The sequence below is a fragment of the Orbicella faveolata genome, unplaced genomic scaffold (genome assembly GCF_042242905.1).
Source record: "Orbicella faveolata isolate gen_17 unplaced genomic scaffold, um_ofav_v1 contig_46, whole genome shotgun sequence".
In the NCBI taxonomy this organism is placed as follows: Eukaryota; Metazoa; Cnidaria; class Anthozoa; order Scleractinia; family Merulinidae; genus Orbicella; species Orbicella faveolata.
Genome location: NW_028301576.1, coordinates 33,226,533 through 33,248,553, shown reverse-complemented (window position 1 = coordinate 33,248,553; position 22,021 = coordinate 33,226,533). Strand labels below are relative to the sequence as shown.

Sequence of the window (22,021 nt, the reverse complement as noted above, 5' to 3'; positions counted from 1 at the left end):
AGATGATGGCTGCAGAGGCTGTCCCCTCTGCTCCTCCTAAAGAACTTTTTTTTAAGTATGTATTATTGTATTATAAAATCCACTGTACATAGTACCATGACATCTTTTAACTTGGATTTAAATTTTACTATTGTAAATAGCTATGGGTTTTTTTTTTCTAATTTAACTCGTTTTTGTTATGTCCCTGTATTAGTAGGGGAGTTTTTCCCCAGCTAGGTGGTTGATGACATTCTTAATAAAGTTTCTATCTATCTATCTATCTATCTATCTATCTTACAGCAAAGCCCATCAGTTATTGTCTAATTGCAATCAAAATTGGTTCATCCAAAGATTTTGGGTGCGACTGTCCTTAATTTAACCTTCTCACAACGACAGAGTTGAGTTCTTGGGTTGCTTTGTTTGAAACTGCCGGAAACCTTGTAAGGCTGAGCGATGCTGCCATAGTATTCACACAAGATAACGTATCACTCAAGTAGAAGTAACAACACTGATTTTATTTCTCTTGGTCAATCATATTTATATGCATAATTAACAAGGCATATCTTTAGCGGATCTATGTAGCAAACCAAAATGACATTCTTGGGGTATAACAGTAAAGCGATAACTAAAGCAGATTACACTGTGGTTAGACAAAGAGATTAACAAAAGATAATCGTAATAACAGAGCATGTATTCTAACACCCTCACTTGCTGTGATGCTACAAGCCATTCAACTTCCCATGAGAAAGTTTTTGAACCTTTCTAGCTTAACTTTTGTGGCGGGCTTTGTAAAGATATCTGCCACATTGTTATCGGTCGGGATATATTGTAACTTTACATTTCCACTTTGTACTTCTGATCTTATGAAATGGTACTTAATGTCAATATGCTTCGACCTTTGATGATTCACCGGATTCTTAGCTAAGTTGATAGCCCCTTGATTGTCTACATTAATAAGTACATCTTCAATCATTATCTTCATGTCATTACACAATTACTTCAAAAATTTTGATTCTGGTGCAGCATTAGCTAGCGAGATGTACTCTGCCTCACAAGTAGATAAGGCAACAGTTTGTTGCTTGCGACTTTTCCATAAAATCAATGGACTGTTTTTGGTCAACTGAAAGTTGTACCCATTTATACTGCATCTATCTTTCACAGATGCTCCTTAATCTGAGTCACAAAATCCCGTCAGTTTTAGAGGCGACTCCGATTTTCCAAACTTAAGGCATTGTTCCCGAGTGTCTTTTAGATATCTCAGCACAAGCTTTGCCATGCTAAGGTCTGACTCAGTTGATTTAGCCATGTTCTGTGAAAGCCTGGTCACAATATAGCATAGGTCAGGCCTAGTGCCTGCCATTACATAGATTAAGCTTCCAACAATTGCCCTATATAACTTAGGGTCATTCAATTCGTGTGACTCTTCGTCACTCCCTTTTTCTACTCCAAGGGTGCTTGGAGTTGACTTTGGTTTACAATCTGTCATTTTGAATTTAGAAAGAATCTTATCTATGTATTGTGTTTGTCTCATTTCAATAGAATCTTCATTGCAGTTGAAATTTGTTCCCAAGAACCATGAAAGTTTCCCTAGGTCTTTCATTTTGAATTTTCTGCATAGGGTTTCTTTTACACTCCTCAACAAATCTAAACTAGTCGCAGAAATTATGATATCATCCGCCCAAATGATCAAAATGATTAACCCATCGGTCTCGGAATTTCTAGTGTACACACACAGATCTGCCAGTGACTGGGTAAAATTCTCCTCGCACAAATAGCTGTGCAGCATGTTATTCCAATTTCGCCCACTTTGTTTGAGTCTGTATAATGATTTCTTCAACTTACATACCAACGTTTCACCATTTTTGCCGACTTTTTCAAAGCCTTCCGGTTGTTCAATGTAAATGTCACAATCTATTGGTGCATTTAGATAAGTGGTTTTGACATCCATTTGGTGCGTGATCATGTCATTCTGAACTGCTTGCTGCATTAACATTCGAACAGAACTCATGCGGGCTGCAGGTGCAAAGGTTTCCTGGTAATCTATTTCGGCAATTTGCAAATAACCTTTAGCTACGTATTGCGCTTTGTGGGTTTCTTGTCCCTCAGGACCGGTTTTAACTGTGAAAACTCATTCCCCCCACTATTTGTCTGCCATCCGGTGGTGTGACCAGTTCAAACGTGTCATTGTCGTGTAGAGCTGTCATCTCATCGTGCATGGCTTTCTGCCATTTTGTGGCCTTGTTTGATTGTACGGGGTCATTTTAAGTCGTTGGTATATTCGCAACTCGGTAACAGTAATCCACAGTGTAGTTTACATCATCCTCCAAGTCACTGTCCAAAGCATATTCGTCAAGGTGCTTAGGTTTGTTGCGAATTTGTTTGGGGTAATGACTGTCTTCCCCACTGTCTTCATTCTCATTCAAGTCTCTGTGTTCAGTTGTTTGTTCATGACTTACATCACTGTCGACAGTTGTCAATGGGTTTGGTAACACAATCTCGTCATCTTCTATTTTGGGCACGCAAACATTTTGTTCTAGAAATTTTACACATTTCACCCTCTCTACTTTGTTTGCTTCGGGGTAATAAACAAGATATGCCAGACTTTCTTTGTCGTAGCCTACAAAAAGCCCCTCCTTACTTCGCACTTCTAACTTGTTTGCGTTCTGAACATATGCGTAGCAAGTTGAGCCCAAAATGTGCTTATTACTCAAGTCTGGCCTCTTTCCAATTAGAGTCTTGTATGGAGTTTTGCCTAGTCTCGTATTAAAACACCGGTTTTTGATGTAGGCAGCAGTCATGATGGCATACGCCCACAGTCGTTTAGGCAATTCCGACTCCAACAAAAGACATCGGGCCATTTCAATCAGACTTGGCCACATTCTCTCAACCATTCCGTTCTGGTGAGGGGAATACGGTACGCTTGATTCATGTTTTATAAGGTTCTTTCGAAGTAAAGACTCAAACTGGTTGCTCTTAAATTCCGTTCCGTTGTCTGACCTGATGCGCTTTATTTTACCGAACGGGGCAATGTCCGCAAGGAACTTCTGTGTGACTTCGAGAGTATCTCTTTTCTGTTTCAGAAAATAAACCATGTTAATACCAGTATAATCGTCCACAAAACACAATGCATATTTGAAACCATCTCTCACTACTGGATTGATCAGACCGGCTAAGTCACAATGAACAAATTCCAAAGGACTTTTCGCTCTTTCATCTGGTTTCCGGCTTCAGGTTTGGCACATTTTGCCTTGCGTGCAAATAGCGCACTCACATTGTTGCTCATCAGCAATTTTCACACCGTCAACCACATTTTGTAATTTTCTTAAATCCTGGAAATTACAGTGCCCCATAATTTTGTGTCATTCCATTAAAGAACTTGCGTTATTCTTCGAAGATGAAATGCTATTTAGATAGTACAAACGCCTTTTTTGTTCTATCCCAAACATTGAACCGTCGGGTGTCTTAAAATATTTCCCTTCTCTATCAAGACTAACACTTGCGCCTTTCACAATTGCAGCAGAAACTGAAAAGATATTTTGTTTGTACGATGGTATGTACAAAGCATTGTCTAGAACCACATCCCTTAATTTTCCATTAACGTCATACAGCTTAACTTTGGCATTCCCCTGCCCATACACACGTTTGCCTTACTCCCATCAGCTAATTCAATAAAGTAACTACTGGCATTAAATTTGCCATCAAAATCTACGAATTTCTCGCGATCTAGAATAATTATGTGGCTAGGTGCCCCAGTATCTAATGGTAGATTTGGAGTTATCTTACCTCTAGTACTTAATTCCTGTTCATTAAAAGTAAATGCAAAACTGTGAGCTATTAATGTTCTCCTAGTTTCCTGCTGACTCCTTTGCTGCATCTTTGGCAGGCTTCAGTTTTCTACAGTCCCTTGTGCTGTGGGTGGAGTTTTTGAATTTGTGACACTACTCTGACTCTTTGGAGTAGCAGTCCTTGCTTTTATGGCCTTTCTTGCTGCATTTAAAGCAGTTTCCCTCGAATTCTTGCTTTGTGGTCATCACATTGTCACTCTCGCCGTTGTCTGGGGTTCTATTGCAGCTCTTCTCCATCTCCTTGTGGTTTCTGAGAGCTGTCTTGAATTCGCAGAATGTCATTTGTGTTTCTCTCTGGTTTACCACGGTGGCAAACATTTTGTAGGCACTAGTTGGTCCTTTTAGGGCCGTGGCTACGAGCAACCCATCGCTGATCACTTCGTCCGCTGCTTTCAGTGCTGTTGCAGCTTTTTCAGCTCGCAGGATGTAGTCTGTCGTAAACTCCTTTCATCTCTAGTGAGGTGAGTTCAGTGTAAAGCGCAATGATGCGCGGCTTGCCCTTTCCTTGGTAATGCTCTCGCAAGACTTGTAGGGCTTTTCTTCCATCATCTTTTGCCTCTCTGATCACAAGGGCCAAACTTCTATCGTCCAAACATTGGACAAGCTTGCCAAAGGCATTCGCGTTCTTTCCCGCATCGGGAACATCTGTCTCGTCCTCTGCTGGCATCACTACTTCATGCAACTTCTGAAGGCGCATGTAGCCCAAGAACTTCACCTCCCAGAGTTTGTACTTGTTTTCATCTCTGTCAAACATGAGTGCTCTCCTGGGCCCATAACCTGTTAGGCTGAGCAATGCTGCCATAGTATTCACACAAGACAACGTATCACTCAAGTAGAAGTAACAACACTGATTTTATTTCTCTTGGTCAATCATATTTATACGCATAATTAACAAGGCATATCTTTAGCGGATCTACGTAGCAAACCAAAATGACATTCTTGGGGTATAACAGTAAAGCGATAACTAAAGCGGATTACACTGTGGTTATACAAAGAGATTAACAAAAGATAATCGTGATAACAGAGCACGTATTCTAACAAACCTGGAAACATCTGCATTCTTGAGATGGCTCTGAATTTGTTGTTGTGTGGTTTTCGTTTGTTTATGTTTTGCTGGACTCAGTATCATACAGATCTAGAGTAGATGTTGAAGAAAAATCACAAAAATCCTCGTCAAAATGGACACTGAAAGTTGGAAACTTCCATTAAAGTAGGGCTTGAATTTTTGTATGTGGTCTTCAATGTAATAGAAAAACGTGGTCCTGTATTTTTCCTGCTGGTTTTTGCTTCGTTTATAAAGATGCCGCTAGGAAAGCCGAGTGGTGTTTTTGCATACGCAATATCTCGAAAACAAAGCGAAGCTTAGCGTAAAAACTACGGGACATTGCTAAACGTACCTAAACAAAACTGCATGCGAAATTTGGAGCGTTTTCGACAAAGTTCATTGTTGATTGAAATACCTAACGCCCTTTTCCCACAAGGCCTTCAAATAAACGAAGCCGGGCCTTTGTTATGATAAACAGAGTCGATTCTCTGTTATAATAACGAAGCTAAGCCTTTGTTATAAGTTGAAGTCTCTCCTCGGTTTATCATAACAAAGGATCAGCCTGCCGCGACCGCAAGGAGTTTGATTTCACTTAGAAATCAGCAAAATGTCAATTTCACACAACATATAAGCTCAAAAATGTTGATTTTAGGTCAAAAAAGATTTAAATGTTGATTTCACGTTAACGTGTGATGGCAAGGATGTTGGTTTCACTTAGAAACCAGCAAAATGTCAATTTCACGCAGCGCATAAGCTCAGTGATGTTGATTTCAGGTCTAAATAGGTTAAAACGTTGATTTCACATTAACACGACAGCAAGGATGTTGATTTCACTTAGAAAGCAGCAAAATGTCAATTTCATGCTCAATGATGTTGATTTCAGGTCTACATAGGTAAAAAAATGCCGATTTCACGTTAACGCGTGACGGCAAGGATGTTGATTTCATTTAGAAAACAGCAAAATGTTGATTTCACGCAATGCATAAGCTCAAAAATGTTGATTGCAGGTCTAAATAGGTAAAATATGGCGGCCGGAAAATAGTGTTAGCATCTGAAACTTACTTTGGTTATCTGGGACAATGATTATCTGTACTGAACAAATAAACATCAAATAAGCACTTTTCAAATACAGCAACATCTTAAATGGCTAAAAATCAGGAGATAAATACATATTTTTCGACAAACACGATCGTAGCTTTATGTCACGCACCGCCTAACAGATTAACAAATTAACCCTTCTGCGCAACGTACGGGTCTCCATACATCTGCATGTCCGCTGATCCCAGAAGTTCAAAACACTACAAATCATGCCGATATGAAATAAAATCAACGCAACCTGGATCACAGATCTATGTTACAATCGATTGCTACTTGTTGGCCATTATCTTTAAATGAAAAAAGCCGAAACAATCTAGCTACCATTTTGAGAAACACGAGCAGAACGTGATCGCAATGCATGCCGGGAAGGGTCTTTACACCTCGTGTGCGGGAAAACATGGCGGTCGATACAAGACAAATTTTATCACTCTACAACCAGTTCTTGCTTTCCAAACTTTGATGCTAGCAACGCTTGGCAATTGGGCCACAACTCACCAGAGGGTATTTTTCTTGGGCAAGAACTGCTCTCGGACTTTGCTGCCTGGCTCGATCTGACTTCGAATGCCGATAACACAATTATGGTATATCAGCTGCCTTCGAAGTTTCAGAACACATTTTGATTCTCTAAAACGTGCTGACAACTTACGGGTTTATCGAGACTTTGTGATGCCTCTCAACCACCAGGGAGGCATACAAGGTACTTTAAAACAATGCGGCACATCTCGTTTTTGTGCGATGTATTTCGTTTGATGCTCGATTGATTTACGTGTTGTGTTCACATCACAACGGATGTAAACAATCTGTTTCCAGATCTCTACTCTATATATGCTGTGAGATTTGATTTTGACTTCATACACTGTAAACAGTCTGCCTGTTTGCTGTTCAACAAATAAACTCCTAAAGACATGGCTAGGAAAAGCCAAGTATTTTTGTATACGTTATAACTCGAAAACAAAGAAAAAAACCAGCGACAAAAATACAGGGCCGTGTTTTTCTATTACATTGAAGACCACATGCAAAAATTCAAGCCCTTTCGCAAAAATTTTTTTTTACCCCAAATCGTCACTTAGGATGGTTTTGCACTCACCTCTTCAATTTTTTGGCAATAGTAGTTGCAAAATTCGCCACATAATGGCTTTTTGCCTTTCATTTTGCTGAAATTTTATTGGTTACTTTAAACTAAGATTGGAATCTGATTGGTTGTTTTGTTTTACTATTCCATTCTCACTGGCTGAGAAAAAGATGCGATTTAGAGCCAAAAATAGTGCCATTTCAGCTGAGCAGGAGAAATAAAGGGCAAACCTATTGTACTATTACGTAATATCCTTTCATAAATTGTACCAATTGAATCCTTTATTGATGAAAATTTTTTGTTAATGATATGTTTATTTCAGGTTTACCCCAGGGATTTTTGCGATGCTTTTATGTCATGTTAACTTATGTAAATTTGAGTTGACTTTTGATCTTGTTGAACATCATAATTTGATAAGGCTGTGTTACTTTTGCCTTTCTGAGAATGCTCAATTGCCAGTTGTTCCTCCATATGAATTAAACTATACTTTTATCAACTTTTATTGATCTTGGATGCAATCTTGGGATATTAAACACTTAGAAGTGGGGTTTGTCAGACAATTTCTCTTTGATTTGGATGATCTGATCTTTGCCAAGATCTACGATTTGACTGTGATCTTTTCTCCTTCCCCATGCTGTGAGAAAAAGAACACCTGATCACAGGTTAAGAGAAAATTCTTGGCTTGACTTGGCATTATGTTAGGTTGTTAGAAGCAAGCAAATTTCATGATTCTTTTCCAGACTCTTTTCTAGATTCTTTTCATAACTCTTGACAATCTAACCGACATAAAAAATACTGGAGAATGCATGCTTCCTAATTTCATTCAAATGTAATCATTCAGCAGTTAATTTTTTGCATCAAACAAGGTCAATATTGCTAGTTTATTTTTACCTACGCCACACAAACAATAGGCCCCTTTTGCACATTTGTAAAAAGCTTTTCGAATGATTCACATGTTGGAATGCACACTCTGCACACTGTAAGATTTGTTTAACAGATTGTTTTTGTCGATTTAAGGGATGCTTGGATTTCTTCAATGGACTGTTTTTGCTGTTTTAATGGATGTTTAGATTTCCTTAACGGATATTTCTTGTCATTTTAACAAATGCAAAAAAGTTAAGTTAATGCATATGAATGGTTGTGAAAACCATTTGAATGGTTTAATCCTAATGTTTTGGCTTACACTTGGAACAGTTTTCACGAAGCATCTAAACAAATAAAAATGGTAATAACCGGTTTTGTCTGTTTAACAGAGGACTTGAGTATGTTTTTGTTGGTGCTTTTCATTCAATTCATTCAATTTCGTTCAATTCAGGCATGTCCAGTTGAATCAATCACTCAAAGGCAATCAATATAATCATTACAATTGAGAGTAATCAATCGATCATGATGTATTAATCAACGAAAGTCAATACTCAGAATTTGAATTCTTGTAACTGCTATCAAATATATAGATTGGCATTCATTGTCATGAATCTTAATCAGCAAACCTTGAAATAGGATACTTTCAATTTTGACACAGTGCATGTCAGGCTGGCTATATAGTAAGGGATGCGATATTGAAAGAGGGCCGAGTAGTGAAAGGGTACTATGAGGGTGAGTTTATTGTGACAACAGGAGAAACGTATCTTGGAGAAGCAAATTGGTAGCTGAAGTCATTTCTTTAGTTCTAACAAAACATGTGAAAATGTTGATGAATGCTATGAGTTCAAACTTTATGACAAGTGCAATTAATTTAATCTGTTAGATAATGTAAATGTGTGTATTTTCACTGAAACTTTATTCTTCATATTACCTGTAAAAACAACTATGAATTTTTGTTGATTATTTTTATTCAAATGGCCTAAAAATTATTATTTTGAGTAAAAATATCACTTGTCTAGAAATTGCAAAAAATGATTAACAGCTATCGTCAATTGAGTGAAAAAAATGTTTGAAATAGTCTTTGAAATATGATGTAAACTATTTCTTATGCCAGTAAACCTGTTTGGGTTGCAGTGCTCATAGTAGTGGCTAAAAGGTTAAAAAATATTATATCTTTTAGCATTAAATAATGCAGGTGAGTTAGTTATATTTAAAACACTGATTAGAACTAAAAGACATACTGTTAAGTCTCCTATAAGCAACTACGCAAAATCTCAAGCCTAGTTGCAGGTTGCTTATGGCAGGTGGTCACTTTCGAGAGCTTAGACCATATTGGGTCAAGAGTTTGTCTCATTAGCCTAAAGTAAATGCAGACACTTATTTATCTTTTAAATGTGTCATTAATATGAAAAGTCTATTTTGAGAAAAATCCACTACTTCCCATTGAGAAATTTCTGTATCCTCTACTATCCAGGAATGCAATATTACAACACCCTATTTTCAATTATCTGTCCATTGGTGGCTTATGAGAGGTTAAAAGCAAAAGAAAATTTCAAATTGTTGGCTCTAAAAGTGATCATGGTGCTTAAGAGAGGTGGTTGCTTACAAGAGGTTCAAAATATAGTGATTTGACTTGGAAAATTTTGGTACTTTAGAAAACTGGTCATTGAGGAGAAGTGTTTGCCTACAGGAGGTGGTGACAACTAGAAGTTTGACTATATAATTTATTGCTAAGAAGAGAATGTATTTTTCATGTTGTGAAATATCTTTGTTGTCACTCAGTTTCTAAAGGCTGGATACCTCCATGATGTCAACTTTTTTTCATGGCTGTAAAAGAATTTTATGTTTACCTTTTTGGGTTTCACTGTTGGTGGTAGTTGCTGGAAAAAAATACATAGTAGTATTAAATGTAACGGAGATGAGTTCATTAATATATGTGATAAAAAATTGAATTAAAAGGTATAACTTAGTTATACGACTTTGTAGGTAAAGAAATAATTGAAAGGATAAAAGGAATATAGTAAACTTGTTATATTCCAGTCCAATGTCAGTCAACAGCCAGCCAGGTACAGTGTAGAAGCTAGGGGCTAATGAACTTTTTTTCTTTTTTCTTTTTTTCCTTCCATTTCAAAGGCAACATTAGGGACTTACAATGAGCTTAATGACGTTACGTTTTTTTGGTGACTATAGGTAACAGCTATGTAGAAGAAGGATGTTCTGAGAGCTAAATACTTGCTCTGTAGTTGATGACTGTGGACTAGGTTGTCCATGCCAACTGTGGTGTGATTTTGAAGGAAGGTGAGATTAAGGGTGGTTTTCATAATCACTATTTACAGGGCTCAAAATAATTGTCGGACTGTGGCCGGTCATGTGTTGTTTCTGACCGGTTAAGATATTTTTTAAAAAATGAAGTAATGTTGGCCTAATTAAACCCATAAATATAGTTTGTTTGTTCCAGTCATTGCTAGACCATTTAAAAAATTGGCTTAATACAAGGAAAAGCTTAAAACTTAACCAAAGATTGCCTTGGCAGGGCTCAGCAGCTCAATGAAGTGGCACACTGTCAGTGGAATTCTTGCCACCTGCTGAAGGAGGCATATTGGACAAAACTTTGAATTTCACGATTGTATATTTAATTCTGTGAGCTGTTTTTTGATGTTCTGTTATTAATTTTGTCCATCAAAACGTAAATGAAATGAGACATGCATCAGCAGATCCTAAGTTTGGGTATCAGAAATAACTGGGTAAACAAATATAGCCAAAGAAGAAGTTTCTGTTTCCTTGATTCTCACTCATGTAAACGCACAGCAGATCATCGCATTACTACGAATACGGCTACAGTTACACAACAACTGTTGGGAAGTTTCTTACTAATGTGACTAACATTAAGTTCCAAAGTGTTAGCCATAAAAATCTAAACTCTGTTGTAGTCATATTAGAAAGAGTTCTCGTTCACAAAGAACTAATCATCATCCTTTGGCAGATTTTTCCTCTGTTTTGATCACGTGCTAAGCAACGAGTTGAGAGTGTCGCAAATTTCATAGGCAAACAAAATAACTTTACAGATACAGATACAGATTCCCTTTGCCGTATGGAAAATCCCTCCTGTTGGAAAGACTGAATAGATATGAATTGTGAATATGAAACCTCTACCATCCCAACAGATGAATGATTTTCCAAATAGATAGCAGCAGTTGTTTGAATGGCTGAATATTTTTCTAAACAGATAAACCCTACTGTTTGAATGGCATTCCTATTGATGTTGAATGCATGGCAAACAGCAAGCAAACGATTTTTAGCCATTCAAACAGATACCCGTTGGGGTATGTTTTCATGTAAGAACTCGGTAAATGTAAAGAATCCGATCCTACCGATGCGTCGGCCTACGTGTTGGCCGACGTTCGACCGACGCGTTGGCCACTCTTTAACCTTGTAACCTACAAGCTGCATCGGTGGTGCGTCGGTGGTGCATCAGTGGCATGTCAGTGACTCATTTGGGCCTTATTGAATTATTGCAAGGCTAAACGTACCTTTTCCAAACTGAACTGAAATGCCTTCGATGGAAAACTTTCACTTTCAAAGCCTACTGTGATCCGTGCGCTGAGTGAGCTGAGAACAATCTGTTGCAACAAAGTCCTGAATGCTGGAATTAAGCTTGGAGGCTTAGGGAAGACCGTGGAAATAGACGAGTCGAAGTTTGGTGCCAAGAGAAAGTATAAGAGAGGGAGAGTCTCGGAAGGTCCATGGGTGTTTGGAGTAGTGGAGCGAGGATCACAGAAAGTGCTGCTCTTCCGTGTTCCTGACCAAACTAGAGAGACACTTGTTCATCGTCTCATCACTACACATATCTGACCGGGAACTGTCATCTACTCAGATCAATTCACTCCGTACATACCACTCAACCAGCTAGGATACATCCATCTATCAGTGAATCACTCCAAAAACTTTGTTGACCCCGACAGTGGTGCACACACCAATACCATCGAAGGCATGTGGGCTTTGGTCAAGAAGAAGTTAAAGGGGATGTGTGGTATCCTGTATGAATACATACCCAGCTACTTGGATGAGTTCACCTGGTTCCGGAACTTTGGGAAAGACCGAGCATTTGAGCAGTTGCTGGAAGACATCGCTGAACAGTTTCCACTGCAGTAAAATTGCAATTAAAAACAGCTCCTCTAGGAGCCACCACATATTAAAAAGTCAATGATCAAAAAAGAGTATAAACTTCCGAATGAACGAAAAATAAACATGTCAGTGAGATCAATATGTCGGCTGACTTGCTAATAAAGGGAAAAATTAATGTCCGGGCGGAGTGGGGGGTATTCAGCGGGCATGCTTTTAGATAAAAAATATGTTGTGTAAGCGTCATGGAATATTTAAGTACTGTTCACACATATCTTTAAAGTTTTAAGGTCATTCCACTGAAATAAAACCTGCACTGAGATTTTTGTGAAACTTTGCCTATTGATTGTTTATATTATGGGAACTTAAATTTTGAAATAAAAATGAGGGGTCCCCATGTTCGTTTAGGAGCAACAGCACCTTGTTTATACCCGTATAAATCCTTATAATAGCATCATGATTGTAGTGAAGATTGCTTCCTAAACTCACGTTTCCAACAATTGCTTTTTGTTGTACACTTAGAATTGGTCCATATTTATTTTACACGAGAAATTTATTACTTAATTCAAAACAACAGAAAAAATGATAGGTCACCATACTCCTTTGCGAGAAAATGACAATTTACCTCTATGGTGAGGCCCAGCTGTAAACAAAAAACCGCCATTTTTTAATGCATGTGCCAATCACGCCTGAAATTATGCGCAGTAGGGATGCGCAATGCAATACTGGGGAATGATCTTAAATTACTTTATTTAGGTGTCATCAATTGTCATCAAATAATGCTTAAAACTTTCAAAAGTGTGCATTCGCTCAATGTTGCACACCTGGTATCATTTTTACCTCTGTTTGCGAATTTATAATACTCAATTCTTTTTCCCCTCTTCTGTACATAAGTTAAAATTACGCCATTGTGTGCATATTGTCCGGCAAAAATTCATTACAATTGAATGGTAGCATTCTGGGTTCTGCATTGATATAAAGCAGACAAACGTGGTCTTTTTCCGAGACATACTGAAGTACGTTGTTCCCTCACTGTGGCAGCTGACTAAGGTTTAATTAATTTAACGGCAAAGAAAAAACAGAAGAGTATTAATTTTTCTTAGTTTCACTTTTAGGTTTACTGACACGGAATCGATATAATGTTATGCCGTGTTCAAAACAACTGCATGGTAAGAGGCTCAAGAATTTACAAATGGAATTAAGACTGGTTCAAAAACAAAAATCTTGTCTAAGACAAATAATCTGGGGCTAGTTTATAATGCAATCAACTATAAAAATGGTTGTCAATGAGGGCAAAAGAAGAATGGCTGTGAGAGGACTTTGGAATAACTGACACCGAGGCAGTTCGCATGGAAATATTGGGTGCACCCGTCACAGCCCACCCAGTCTTCTCCGTCATCATCTCGGCAAATCTTGCATAAATTGGCATTCCTCCTGCAAGTAAGATTCCTTACTATGGCGATCTGACAGAACAAAGCAGCTTCAATTCGGAGACATATTCTTCGAGAAATTCTTTAAGATCACCCTCAAAAAAACCAAAGACAGCCACTTTCCTTTCTATAATCATGCAAATGCAGACGGAGATATTCCTCGTCCACTTTGTCCACCATATTTACATTTTATACGGGAAAAGTATGTCTTGTTACGTATGTGCAAGTGAAATGTCATTTAATTTTACGGGATCACTTACACAACGTATTTTTATATAAAAGTGTGTCCGCTGAATACCCCACACTCCTCTCGGGCATTAATTTTTCCTGCTAATAAACTCCCTTTGTTAACCGACCCTTGACAAAACATCGAGAAGACCTCGGTACTAGTGTTTCATTAAAAATGGTGGCTATTTAGCTATCACATTTTCGTCCTTTCTTATGAAGTTGTTCTTGCTTCCAACTGAAAGAAATAACAAAATAATAGTTAAAAAGGGAAAATATTTCAACCAACGCATCGGTAGATTGTCGGCCGACGCGTCGGTAGTGTGTCGGCCGACGCATCGACAATGTGCCAACCAAAGCGTCTGTAGTGTGTCGGTGATGTGTCGACCAACGCGTCGGTGATGTGTCGGCCGACGCATCGGTGGGATCGGATTCTTTACCTTTACCGAGAACTCATAATAAAAGAGATGAAACATCTAAGATTTACTGTTAAGGACTTGATTGTTTATTCAAGAATAAAAAACGTGACCACCTCAACATGATGTGATTGGACAACATGACCAATGAGTGAAGTTTTTGGCTAGTGAAGTCACCATTCTGGCTGATCATTGTCTGTTGACTGGCCATTATTTTGAGCCCTGATTTATCTTATTGGAATATGGATGGAAATGTAAATGTTAAGTATGCATGTAGAGGTTTGAGAAAAAATAATGACTTACAATAAACTTTATTTGCTAGATAAGTGATAGTACCTGGAAGGAAGCTGAGAGTGAAATACTGATGCTAAAATGCCAAAATACTTACTTTGCGCTCCATCATCATTGAAGTACATGTGTTCTTCTGTGGGGATATTGTCATCCTTGTCTTCATCTGGAATGAGGATCCAATGAAAGGTGTTCTTAGTAAGCATCTTTTGTCTTTTGGTTAGATATGGATACAAATTGACAGATAGCCATACAACAGTTAAGTTGCAGTGTATGCTTATAGTCAAAGGTGATGGGGACAAGTGTGGGGACAAGGTGAGATTTAAATTAATATGAAAACTATTAAAATGATTTAAAATGTTAGCTTAGGACACAGTTTCTGGTTGTTGTGACATTTGTTTTTGTACAAATCTTGTGTGATTTTGTAAAGGGTTGTTTTAGAAAGATGATGAAGCCCTGTAGACATCTTAATTGGCATTTAACATTGATCAATAGTTTACCTTGGTGACACTCTGCAATACAAATAACTACATGTAAGAAATATAATGATAAAGATACAAACAGAATGTCTTTTAATTTAGATTTTTGACATGTGCAAGAATTTAAGAAAAAGTAATAACTTATAGTATACTGTCCTCATTGTTGAGTGAGGGGAAGAGTCTTCTGATGAGATAAGAGCAAAATAATTGTTGAGTGGGCATGACAAATCGTGTTATGGTTGTCAGTGGAGGAAACAGTGAGCTTACAGGCATAGAGAGTGACATGTTTTTTGTTGATTACAGATGAGGATTGTGTACATGACAGATGTTGTGAAAGCTAATACTTTGTACTTGATTATTCTAGACTGGGCTATCAGTGTCAACTGTGGTGTATGGTGGAAGGAAGATGAGATGAAAGGTGCTCTCAATACTCACTATTTATCTTTTGGAATACAAACGCAGATATAATCTTTGACAGGCATACATAAGTTTAAGAGAAAGTAATCACTTGGAATAAAGTTTGTTTATTGGATAAGTGGTACTAACTGCACACGAGTTAAGAGCAACATTGAAGAAGATTTGTAAGTAAGTTTTGTTGCATTATGAGACACATGTTTGTCAATGCAGATTATAGTGAGCTGCAGAGTGACATATGCTTTTTGTTGATTATAGATAAGAATTGTTTAGAGGAAGAATGTTCTGAAAGCCAAATACTCTGTAGTTGATGATTGCAGACTGGGCTGTCTGTGCTAACTGGAAGGAAGGTGAGATGAGGGGTGGTGTTAATAATTACTATTTTATCTTTTGGAATATGAATGTAAATATAATCTTTAACATGCATTTAGAGGCTAACAGAAAGTAATGACTTGCGATAAAGTTTGGTTATTGGACAAGTAGTACTAGCTGTTAAACTTGCAAATTATACAGTACTGCTCAAAAGTAAGTTAGTACATCTCATCTCGACAAGTGTCTTGTTTTGCAAGATGAGAGCCTCGCCTCCATTAAGACAAGAGTCTGGCCTGATGAGATGATAGACTTATCTCTTGATTCTCATGAGAATCAGTAAAGCATATATTTTGCGATAAATAACAAGCAGGTAGCTTGTGAGAAAACAATTAATTCCTTGTGACGCAGTGTAGTTCACTGGCCCCATGAAAGCATCCAGGTTTTCAGGTTTTTTTACACATCAATTCAAAAGAAACAAACTTAAAGTTACAAGTGACAAACTTTAATTGCAGTGATGAAAAATGAACATCAAAGATGTTTGTGAAAAATTGCATTTGACAGTAGTTTTAGTTTTTTCATTGTGGCATGTTGAGTAGGCATCCTGGCGTGCCCAGTTGATGAAAATCAATCATTGGAAACCAATCAATATAATCAATCTAATCAATAAAAATTAATTGATTAATATTGATTGGTTTGACCAATTGATGAAAAATCAATGCGCACAATGCAAGTCCCCTTAATTGTATTGATTCATATTGACTTTAACAAATGAAACATTTATAATAATTTTTTAGCTGTAAGTGGATACTCATCCATTCACATGGACACAAGTCAGTCTGACTGAAGTTTTGTGAGTCATCAAATGACGAGTGAAATCAACCTTTTATTGATAAAGGGTGTAGTGAAGGGCTACCACGAGTGCCCCATGACAGTAAGGATGGGTGAAATTTACTCTGTTATAATTTAATCTGTATGTAAAAAAGTGGGGAAATTGGCTGGATCTCTAGTCATTGGTAGGAATTGGTACTTTCAAGAAACATTCAATGAATCTGGGTCTGTTCACATAGATTGTAGAGGGCTATTTAGAGACTGTTGTCTATGTATCATTGGTTTCAACAAATCAGACTTTTCAAAAAGAGTTTTAAACACACTTTCATTCATGTTTTTCATATTTTCATTTAGAGAAAAAGCAGCAATTGAACAACAGATCTCTGTTTTGGAAAAGAAAAAATTATAGTGCGCAAGACTTTCAATTACTTATCAGTTGTTCAAACCTATCTGAAATCATTATTAAATGATTACAATAATTTAGCAATCAATATAATCGAAAATAAAAAGTCAAGGAAAATCAATACTCACAATTATTTGGATCTTCAATTTTCATCGATTTCCGATATTGATTGATTTTAATTAAAATTACTATCAATAAAAATTGATTTTTAATTATCAATTATGGAATTACATTGATTGGGCACGTCAGGCTTTGCATAAATATGAACGGTAGCTTTTGAATGGAAACTTGCTTCAAAAGGCTCAATACTATCATCGTAAATGACAAAACTGAATGGAAACAAGTTGTATGATGATCTCAATTCAAAATGTAGGTGAAAGTGCTTGAGTATAGTAATCCATGAGGGTAGGTAAAGGTAAAGTCTCCATACAAGCCAAGTGGCCCACCAGGCCGGAGCTTACCCCGGTTTCTGTAGCATGAAGTGACTAGGAGTATTTCTACTCCCCCCTGGATGGGATGCCAGTCCATTGCAGGGTTACCCCCAGCATTAAGTTTGCCCGTACCCATTTATACACCTGGGTCAAGAGAGGCACTGTGAGAGTAGTGTCTTGCCCAAGAACACAACACAGTGCCCCTGGCCAGGGCTCAAACCCGGACCGCTCCCACAGTAATCTATGAGTAAACCAGACCTCCTCCCACAGTAATCTATAATTAAAGTGTCAATTGTTTCCAGATTATTTTTTTCCACAGCGTAGTGAATTTACTTATGTGGGCATGTCTTATGAACTTGCTTTTGAATTAAAACTCATTTTCATAAAAAATTGAAAGTAAACAATCACATAAAGTGAAATATTAATCATTTGAAAGAAAAGTTCAGTAAATCTACACGTAGTTCATCTAAAAACAAATAAGGAAGTGAATGTTGATTACATAATAAATTGAAAACATCACTTGATACATGCATTCTTTGATAAATCAATATACGTGGAAGATGTGTCCATCACTAACCCATCAGTTTCAATACTGAAAGTTGTGCTGATCATAATTCACTTGTTAAATGAGTTTACCAAGAAAGTTAACTCTGTTAAGTGATCAATGGAGAGATTGCACTCAGTTGTGTTGATGCTGAACTTGCCTAGCAACCAAATTAAACAAAGTCTGTTGATCTATCGATAGAAGAAACAGAAGAAGTAAGTACAAAAGTCGGACCAGATCACTCAGACCACCAGTCTGGGTTGGATCAACTGAGATCCTAAAAACAATTAGATGAAAAAAAGTGGATAAAAGTGTTAGTTTTCTCTAATTTTATTTTTTTTCCAACTTCATCTGAGTTGATCCAAGTCAATCCGAGTCGATCTAACCCAGACTGGCAGTCTGAGTTGATCCAGTCCAACATTTGTACCTGCCTACATAGAAGGCTTTTGGAGGAATCTGTAAAACAAGAGAAGACTTTGAGAAAACAACATGGTCTTATAGAAGTTTAATAGGAAATGTTACATGATGAGCTGTGTCACAGAACATGCTTAAGGTTGCCATATACCTTTAGGGGTGTCTCGCGTCCAAGCAATGTAGCACATCCAGTTTGAGCGGTAGACACCTAAACCCCTATATTAAATTAAAGCTTATAGAGTTGGCTGTCAAACTATACTAAACTAGGTTAAAAAAGCGTGTCTTCATTTTGCCGTATTCAATTGCAGTAAAAAGTTACAGAACATTTTCGAAGTAGGATTTAAAAAATGTGAAGTGATCGTACAAAAATCGCTCTCGGAGAAAAAATATTTCGAAATAAACAATTCGCAGAGATGTGTTTGTTTATTATATGTTAATCTAGCTACTGTCCACATTTGAGGGCAATCGAAGAAATTCCCTTTGAGTTGTAACTCTTTAAAGTGTCTGCTTCAAGCGCAAAAATTTATTCAAGAAAACAGTCCTGAGAAAAATCTCTTGCTTCGCAAACAAATTCCACCCACAAACCCCTTCAACTGGGTTCTCAGATCACTGAGCCAATCAGTGTTTGGAAAGTTTTTTCTCGCGGTGAAATTTACACGCGAATCTCCCAAACACCCTTGTGTTTCGCAATGTGCATAAGGTGGAGAGATAATTTTTCTGTAGCTCGGTTTTTCTTGAAGCTGGTCTGGCAAAATAGGGAAGACGAAAAAGGATACAAACGCTAGAGTGGCTGGGTGAAGAAAACAAACAAAAGAAAGCGCGGCGGAGGAAATGTGCACGGATAATATTCCAATGGATCTCAATGAGTCCGACGATTCATCAGTATCGGACTCAAAAGAAGAGTTACTGTAAAAATCACTGTTATCGCTTTCAAATTCCTGAATTTTTACAGAACCTTTCTTTTCTCTTGATTCAATCAAGCCATAGCTTCATCCACGAGGCCAATTTTCGCTTCTTCACTCCAAGATATATTTTCATTCGTTCTTTGCTGTTTTCGCTTTTTCAAACTGGCCCATGGAGTTTTGCATAGTCCATGTTTACTTATAACTTAATAGAATTACACCTAGTATGAAAAATGCTTGGATTAACAATGCTGATCAACTGAGCAGAGGTGAGTAGCCAGCCAATTTGTGGTATCCAAATAGGTGATATTCCCGTCTAAATTAAAAGGACCCACTTAACTGAAGTTAATGAATTGATTTATCACAATGTGTGCTTGGTGAAAGAAGCTGCTATGACCAATCAGTAGATTAAAGAAGCAACTTCAGCTTATAGGTCTAGACACTGTGGAAGTGATGAATGATATGTTTTTGATTTACAGCTGAAAAATTTGCAACATATTCACAGATGCCATTTTCCAGCTACATAGATTTGGAAATTTCAAGAGTTACATTTTTTATGACTGTAAGGGTAAAGTCTGCATGCAAGCCAAGTGGCCCATCAGGCCAGAGCTTATCCCAGTTTCTGTAGCATGAAGTGACTAGGAGTATTTCTACTCCCCCCTGGCTGGGATGCTAGTCCATCGCAGGGTTACCCCCAGCATTAAGTTCGCCAGTACCCATTTATACACCTGGGTGGAGAGAGGCACTGTGAGAGTAAAGTGTCTTGCCCAAGAACACAACACAATGTCCCCGGCCAGGGCTCGAACCTGGACCACTCGATCTGGAGACGAGCGCACTAACCATGAGGCCACCACGCCTCCCACTTTTATGACTGTAGTTACCAACAAAATTTGCATGCCAACACTTACAAGAGTAGCTTCATCAGATTTTGCAGAGTTTGGCTATGTTGTTGTTCTATTGTTTGATTTGCAATAGGCTAATCTCATGAGAAGTTCAACCAGTCAAACTTACAGTTTTTTAATGCTCTTGTGCGACGAGACCCTCATCTTGCAAGACGAAAGTCTCGTCTCTTGAGACAAGAGTCTTGTCTCACAAGATAAGACTCTTGTCAGTAACTTACTTTTGAGCAGTACTGTAAGTTTTGTCGGGTTTTTGGGCACGTTATGGTTGTCAATGAAGGTTACAGTGAGCTAAGTGACATGTTTTTTTGTTGATTGTAGACAAGAATTGTGTACAAGAAGGATGTTGTCAGGCTAAATACTTACTTTGTACTTAACAACTCTGCACTGGACACTCACTACCAATTGTAGTGTGATGTGGAATTAAGATGAGATAAAAGGTACTCTCAAAAATCACTATTTGTCTTTTGGAATATGAACACAACTATAATCTTTCTATAGAGGTTGAAGAAAAAGTAATTACTTACAGTGAACTTTGTTTGCTAGATAAGTGGTTAAGTACCTGCAAACAAGATGAGAGCAAAATACTGATGCTAAGAAGCCAAACTACTTACTTTGTCTTTGATGAGCATCTAAGATTTCAGACGAAATTTCGTCGTCACCTGGGTCATCATCTGGAATTAGGATGAGATAAAAGATGGTCTCAGTAATTACCTTTTGTGTTTTTGAATATGAACAGAAATATAATCTTTGATATGCATATAGAGGTTGAAGAATAAGTTATAACTTAGAGTAAACTTCATTTACTAGATAAACAACATGGGAGTGAAATACTGATGTTAAAAAGCCAAAATACTTACTCTGTTCTCCATCATCAATGAAGGGCATGTATCATTTTGATGCAATGTTGTCATCCAGGTCTTCATCTGGAATAATGATCAGATGAAAGGTGTTCTTAGTAAGCATCATTTGTCTTTTGGTTAGATATGGATGCAAATTGACAGATAGCCATACAACAATTAAGTTGCAGTGTATGCTTACAGTCGAAGGTGATGGCTGTGTTTGTTTTTAAGTGTGGTGACAAACCTGGAAGGAAGATGAGAGTGAAATACTGATGCTAAAAAGCCAAAATACTTACCTTGTCCTCCATCACCATTGAGCTTCGTGTACAGTTTTAATGGAATATTGTCATCCAGGTCTTCATCTGGAATAATGATCAGATGAAAGGTGTTCCCTAAGTATGCATCATTTGCCATACATCAATAAGTTGAGGTGCATGCTAGTCTTATAGTTGCAGTTGATGGCTGTGATTCCCATTACATGTGCGGACAACATAAGATTTAAATTGAAATGAAAACTGTCAACAACACTCCATCTTTGATTCATTTCTGTACAAATCTTGTGTGGTTTTGTTAACTAAGTTGTTTTAGAAATACAGTGAAGCCTTGTAGATATCTAATTGGCATTTAACATTGATCAATAGTTTACCTAGGTAACACTCTACTGTAGAAATAACTAGCAAATAATTGTAATTGCAAAGATGGAAATAGAACATCCTGTACATATAGATTTTTGACACACATACAGGAGTTTTAGAAAAAGTAGTAACTTACAGTACACTTTTCTAATTGAGTGAGAGGAAGAGTCTGCAGACAAGATAAGAGCAAAATTATTAAGTGGGTATGACAGAACATGTTATGAATGTCAATTGAGGTTACAATGAGCTCAGTGAGTGACATATGTGTTCTAAAGATTAAAGGTAAGAATTGTATACAAGAAGGATGTTGTGAAAGCTAAATACTTAGTTTGTACTTGAAGACTCTGCACTGGACTGTGGTTGCCAACTGTAGTGTGATGTAGAAGGAAGATTAGTTGAAAGTTGGTCTTATATACGAGATGAGAGCACAATACTGATGCCAAGAAGCCAAATACTTACTTTGTCCTCCATCACCATTCAATTGCATGTATAAATTTGACACAGTGTTTTCATCCAGGTCTTCATCTGGAATAA

At 37.5% G+C, this 22,021-nt stretch overlaps 1 protein-coding gene and 1 long non-coding RNA gene across 2 annotated transcripts; one reads left to right on the top strand and one right to left on the bottom strand.

Annotated features, from left to right (window-relative positions):
• Nucleotides 1-473: 473 nt before the first annotated feature.
• Nucleotides 474-22,013, bottom strand: LOC110040050 (uncharacterized). The gene is made up of 8 exons (XM_089277418.1): nucleotides 21,947-22,013; nucleotides 21,149-21,214; nucleotides 20,871-20,936; nucleotides 20,625-20,684; nucleotides 14,485-14,550; nucleotides 9,754-9,783; nucleotides 4,868-4,959; nucleotides 474-4,609 (listed from the first exon to the last, which is right to left on the bottom strand). Exons 4-8 carry the CDS (start codon nucleotides 20,640-20,642, stop codon nucleotides 4,237-4,239), a joined length of 579 nt encoding a protein of 192 aa, XP_089133544.1. The 5' UTR covers nucleotides 20,643-20,684; nucleotides 20,871-20,936; nucleotides 21,149-21,214; nucleotides 21,947-22,013; the 3' UTR covers nucleotides 474-4,236.
• LOC149099849 (uncharacterized) lies at nucleotides 14,557-20,509 on the top strand. The gene is made up of 3 exons (XR_016203624.1): nucleotides 14,557-15,281; nucleotides 15,536-15,627; nucleotides 20,332-20,509. It is a non-coding gene; the product is annotated as an uncharacterized LOC149099849 (long non-coding RNA).
• Nucleotides 22,014-22,021: the final 8 nt, after the last annotated feature.

Coding starts and splice junctions, on each gene's coding strand:
- LOC110040050 (XM_089277418.1), bottom strand. Junction 4,960..9,753: donor CAACAGTGAAACCCAAAAAG/GTAAACATAAAA, acceptor CATCTACTCTAG/ATCTGTATGATACTGAGTCC. Junction 4,610..4,867: donor AAGAATGCAGATGTTTCCAG/GTTTGTTAGAAT, acceptor AGCATTGCTCAG/CCTAACAGGTTATGGGCCCA.